Raw genomic sequence first — 6,000 nt, forward strand, 5'->3', positions numbered from 1 at the left:
TTTTAAAGTTTACTCCTTCAGAAATGCAATGACCATTTCATACCTTTATGGTACTCTGGGCATCAAGAAATACAATAGCGTTTGTACAGGCTGTTATTGGCCGTTGTTTTTGTAGTCAGAACATTGTGTGTGTGTGTGTGTGTGTGTGTGAGTGTGTGAGTGTGTGTGTGTGCTGTAATCAGTGAGATGCAGGTCTGGAGATGGAGCACAGCGGGCTGCACTGCTGAGAGCAGAAATAGTACTTTTGCTCCTGCTGCTGCTCCAAAACCAACCCTGATCTCGTGCATGGAGAAATGCGTGTGTGTGTGTGTGTGTGTGTGTATCTGTCAGGCTCAGGCACTTTCTGGTGCACGTTGAAGTTTGAAGATTACTATTGAGGCGATCTCCGGCCCTTATCTTCTCACGCTCGCCGTACATCTGTGTGTTTCTAGAGTTTCACAGCGTCTCATTTCCGTTTCTGCTCTCGTTCTGTCTGACTGGAGAGTTCCGTTTTATTATGCAAATCCCTCAATTGAATGTCTTTGTTTTGAAAGCGAGCACGGGGAAGAAATGATGATGCTTTAGAAGAGATAAAACACTGAATGCTAATTTTTTTGTTGTTGTTGTCGATGCAGGTAGAGAAGCAGATACTGATGGAAAACTTTTCATTTTGTCTTTTTCTTTCACTTTTACCTTCTTTGCACATAATGCATATTCTCACTGAAAATGAGTCATCATATTGTGCACATCACCGGCTCATATTATCCCCGTTTCTGACAGTGTGTTAGAGGTGAACTTGGAAATCCCCTCCGTGCAGGTGTCTGTATTGTTGACCACGGCCTGTTCAGAGCCTTGTTGGTGATAATTGGAGGTAATCTGCCTGCATGTTGCAGCACGGCGCCAGATATACAAGCACAATTACGTTGTATAAGAGGAAGAAGCGGGGAAATTGAGAGGTGCTCGTCTATTTATAGTCAATCACTAATTGTGTGGATGAGAGGCTACTCCTCGAGTGGAGAGACGGAGATTGAAGGTAAAGTGTTTTCCCGTTAAATCGATGACTTTCTTGACTTGTCTCTACGTATTCATTGGAACATGGAATGGTTTGAATGTGATTATTGTTCCGCGTGACTCAGGTACTACAGCGCCACCATCCTGCAGATGTCCGGCGTGCGGGACGACCGGCTGGCGATCTGGCTGGCGGGCCTCACCACCTTCACCAACTTCCTGTTCACCCTCCTGGGGGTGTGGCTGGTGGAGAGAGTGGGCCGCCGGAAGCTCACGCTGGGCAGCATGATAGGTGGGACAGAGGAAGGAAGGGAGGAAGGAGTTCAGTTAGCAGCATCAGCATTTGTTTTTTTTGCTCACGATGTGTTTTCATTCTTGTTTTCAACAGGTACGTGTGTGAGCTTGAGTCTCTTGGCCGTCGGTTTTCTGATATCGGCCCAGCACAGCCCACCTGTGACCTTTCACCCCCTGGACCCTGCAACCACCAACTCCACCTGCGCCAAGTACCAGTGAGTAAACATATAAAAGCCGTTTATCGTGTCTGTTAAGTTAACAGTCTTAATAAAAAGCCGCAATTAACCACTCGGTAGGTGAGAAGTGCAAGTCTTTGTTTGACGATCAGTCCAAACACAGCTTTACACTGAAGATGCAGTGTCCTCTGTGGGGTGAGAAGGGCCATTACTCACTTTTTAATGGTTTTCTGAAGAGGTGCGGATAAAAGCCACAGACTGCAAAATCATCATTTGCTAATAAAGCTTCCGCAGACGCAGTAATGGAGTGGAGAGCGAAAGTTTTTAAAAGAAGCGATGCAGAATGAGAAAACGACGGTCCACCTTAGAGCACTTCTGTTCTTCGGGAAAAGTGTTTTTGCCGTGTCAGCGTGTCAGTCCGGAGCATCTTCAGAGGATAAAACCAGCCGAAAAGGACTTGAAACTGCAGAGTTTCTTGCAGTTTTTCACACATTTACGTTAAAACAGATTTCAGGGTTTTCGCACCGGCAGCCGGACTACAAGCCTCTTGTGAACAATTAGCAGTTAATCCGCACGTCACCTTTTCAGCATTACATAACTCTGGTGCTCCCACTTCACAACACCCACAAGTCAGCTTTGTTTTAGAGGCTGACCTTTGAAATGGGATTACTTTACTTTCACCACAACCAAACTACCACCTTGTCTTACTGAGCTCTTACAGTTTTCTTTATATTTCAATTCTATCTCGTGAATAATAAGTTATGCCTCATGTAATCAGTTTTATTCTTAATTAAATGTTATTAATGCATTCATCTCAAGTTGTTATTTTTCAGAATTATCTCTGTTTGACCTTAAGTATACCTTCGTCTTCCTCTTTACGCTTTCTGTTTCTCCTCTGCTTGCCTATCAAATGCACATCTTTCCACTTAACCTGAGTCATACACACCACGCTTGCCCTTGTGCTCACCCTTTTGCCTCTGCCTGGTTTACTATTTAACTGGTGAAACAAACAGTTATCGCGGAAATAACTGAGTAAATATTGTCCGCCTGTGTGTGACTTTTATGATACTTTTCATTGTTTCCGTTAGCAACAAAAGACAAACAGAGAGAGAGAGAGAAAGAGAGAGAGAGAGAGAGGGTGAACCTGAGTGAGCTGGGAGACACAGATCAGATGCTCCATGTCCCAATTTATTCTCACTTACGCACACACACAAGATGAAACTCCGGCGCAACCACGGTCTTTCATCATAACGACAAACAGCGCCTAATGGACTCGGCGCCCGGCACCCACACACTATCGCAGCACGTACACACACACACAAATAAGGGGTGTAATTTGAAGAGATGAGTGCTTTCACCACACTGGAATGGCTTCATTGAGTTCACTCCGCTCCGTGTGAGCCCACACATCCCCTCGGCGACCGCGGCGGCGTCCAGAGGGCCCGGCTGGACGTCCCGCCTCACCGTCCGTGAACTTGTGCATGAAGCAGGATGCCGATTTCTCTCATTGTTGATCAATAGAAAAATCTTGTGGCTTTGATAATTATGTATTCAAACCCGATGAGAAAGCAGGGGAAGAACAGAGCGTGTGTGTCCTTGTGAAAGTTCCACCTGTCAGAGAGTCGGTAATGGAAGCTGAGTGAGGAACTTGATGTTGCTGTGCCGTGCAGGCTGTGCGAGCTGTGCATGCTGGACCCCGGCTGTGGTTTCTGCTACCGGGAGAACGGCTCGGCGCTCCTGGCCTCCTCCTGCGTTCCAGTCAATAAGGCCTCTACCGAGCATGCGGCGTGGGGCAGGTGAGTCCGGATGCTCGGCCAGCGTGTGTGCCGTGCACGCACAGGCGGCGCCGGAGCAGGAAATCCACCTTGCGTGTCGCTCCTCCAGGTGTTCCAACTCCACCCTGATGAACGAGCAGACCTACTGGGCCTACAACTACTGCCCCACCTCCTACTCCTGGCTGGTCCTGCTGGGTCTGGTGCTCTACCTGGCTGCGTTTGCTCCAGGTAAGAGGAAAAACACAAAGGCTGTTTCCACTCCTCACTGCCTCGGAACTGGTTTGTATGCCAGGGTCATCTTCTTGTCTGGCCGTGTTCACCGAGACTGTGGGGATTCGGCCTAATCCCGCTTCACCCTGGCTCGCCACTTTTCTGGTGTTTAACTCCTTTAGACTTCGAATTGCAGATCTGTCCGAGCTGAACAAACAAAATCCTCACTCACATGTCGACAAGACGCAAGGCAAGATCGGGGCTGGGAGAAATCTTCGGAAGCCACAAAGCTCACAGCTCATTCTCCCGTTCTCTCTCTCAGGCATGGGTCCAATGCCATGGACCATAAACTCTGAGATCTACCCTCTGTGGGCGAGGAGCACGGGGAACGCCTACGCTGCCGGCGTCAACTGGACCTTCAACATCCTGGTGTCCCTCACCTTCCTCCACCTGGCGCAGTACTTCACCTACTATGGTTAGTGTCTCTGTCCGACAGAGTGCTTTTTACACAAGTCTTCCTTCAGTCCAGTTATTCTTGACTCGACACATGATGCATCTGCCCTCTGACGTCAAGGCCAGTGAGGAGGTACCAGCTGGCCGTGGCCCTGAAGCATTGTCGGTGTCTAACCCTCTCCTGTCAGCCGGCAGCAGGCTCCTGCGCAGACAGGAAGGAACTGACCTTTGGTGGGGCTGCGGATCGATCCATCGGGGATAATTGCGGAGGCGTCCTGAGATGCAGCGGGTTAATAATCAATCGGAGTCGTTCGCACAATCATCCGGTTCATAGCAGTCATGATACCCACAGCGGTGTTGTCATAGAAATGATCTTTAGCTTAGCAACATGTAAGCTATAACTTAGAAATGTCACTGTGCTTCGACAAGGAGAAAATGGAGACCACAGAGGCCAGGAAATCCCATTAAACCTCCGTCGCTGTGCGAATGCGTATTTCCCCGTGTGTTAGCGTCGTGTTATGCAGTCGTCTGTCTTCCCTTCAACCCCCGCCGCTCTGGCACTTCGGCAGGGGCGTGCTCCTCGTACTCCACGCTTACCACACGGCGAGTGACACTCTTAGAAGTGATATATCCGTTTTGTTAAATATTTTCATCTTCCGTCTCCTCGACGGAGCGTGGGCAGCCCTCGTCCACGCTCAGCCGTCCGCGGGATCCGCTGTCGCTAAAAGCACTTCTTTTCTCGGCGGCGGATGAAAACAGGCGAAGTTATTTATAAGAGGAGAGTTGTGGCATTGTTCCTCCGTGGGCGGGCGTCCTTGGTGACCGTGCGTTCTCCGTCGCTGTGCTTCCAGGAGCGTTCTTCCTCTACTCCAGCCTGGCCTTGATGGGATTCGCCTTCATCTACGGCTGCCTGCCGGAAACCAAGGGCCGGCGCCTGGAGGAGATCGAGGCGTTGTTCGAGAACCAGCTTTGCTCCTGCGGCGCGACGGATTCGGACGAGGGCCGGCAGGTCGAATACATCCGGGTCAAAGGTTCAAACTACCACCTGTCAGACAACGACGCGTCGGACGTGGACTAGGCCAGAGCTGGAGCTTTGACGACCTCCTTCAGGGTGTTTCGATTCCGCTGTTACTGAAACGTTCACGGTGATCTGGAGCGCGACCGGTTCCCCTCGCATTAAAGCTGAGATCTATAATTTAAGACATTTTGCTTTGGTCAGTTCAAGGAGTCAGTTCACTTTCAAGTCAGCCAATTCAGGAAAACCCCAATCTACAAAAATACTTCAGCAAGAGTGTGAATGTTTAACTTTTAGCATTTTTTCTCTGAATTGAAAGTGAACAGACGTCCGATGTGGTGTCAGACTTGCCTCAGTCGGCAGATGAATTCTCCAACTTTCCCACAAACATTTCATTCCATAAGTCTGGGATCTTGCCTAGGAAGCATGATTGTTTAAGAAAACGCAATGGGGGATTGATCTCCATGAATTTCAGGATTGTCTATATAGCATAGAAACTTTCCCAAAGCGTCATGTCAGTCTTATTTTCCTGATAAAGATTCAGTATTGATAATTTTAAATCTCAGTTTGCAACCAGTAATTTATACTTTACTCAACATCAGTCCAGTACTTGTTGACTGAGAGAACCATTATGCCTTTTTCATGACACAGGGGAGAGTTCAGTGTTTTTTGGGTTGTGCAGCACAGCACACAGTCTGGTCCTCGGCTCGTGGTCACTCGTGATATTTTTATGAGAAGCAATCAGCAGAGATGCAGAGTATATTCCTACCGTCACAACAAACTCACTGAAAGGACTATAGGTTTATTTATTTATTTGTTGAAATGCATTTGGGTTTTTTTTTTCTATGTGGTTTAAGACCAATTCTGCTGCATACATTCGTCTAACAAGGTGGTTTTAGTATAATACTGATAATAAAGCACCTCCACAATGAGCCAGTGTTACAAACGTGCACATCATGACCCATTTCTCGTACTTAACTCTGGATAGGCTGTATATGTGGCGTCCGGCAAAAAGCAACCCAGTGTGTCTGACCTGTAGCTGTAAAGTAATAAAAGAAAAAAAACCCTAGTTTTATGATTGACATTTTGG

General features: G+C 48.0%; 1 protein-coding gene across 1 annotated transcript in view; it reads left to right on the forward strand.

The window, feature by feature from the left end:
• The window catches only part of slc2a13a (solute carrier family 2 member 13a), a 46,750-nt gene extending 41,719 nt beyond the window's left edge, over positions 1-5,031 (forward strand). The window contains exons 5-10 of the mRNA XM_030113811.1: positions 1,116-1,279; positions 1,376-1,496; positions 3,128-3,253; positions 3,342-3,460; positions 3,765-3,917; positions 4,747-5,031. Of these exons, the coding sequence (XP_029969671.1) occupies positions 1,116-1,279; positions 1,376-1,496; positions 3,128-3,253; positions 3,342-3,460; positions 3,765-3,917; positions 4,747-4,973 (910 nt within the window). The 3' untranslated portion in view covers positions 4,974-5,031. The remainder of the gene's footprint in view (positions 1-1,115; positions 1,280-1,375; positions 1,497-3,127; positions 3,254-3,341; positions 3,461-3,764; positions 3,918-4,746) is intronic.
• Positions 5,032-6,000: the final 969 nt, after the last annotated feature.

This window comes from Salarias fasciatus, chromosome 17, assembly GCF_902148845.1.
Source record: "Salarias fasciatus chromosome 17, fSalaFa1.1, whole genome shotgun sequence".
Taxonomy (NCBI): domain Eukaryota; kingdom Metazoa; phylum Chordata; class Actinopteri; order Blenniiformes; family Blenniidae; genus Salarias; species Salarias fasciatus.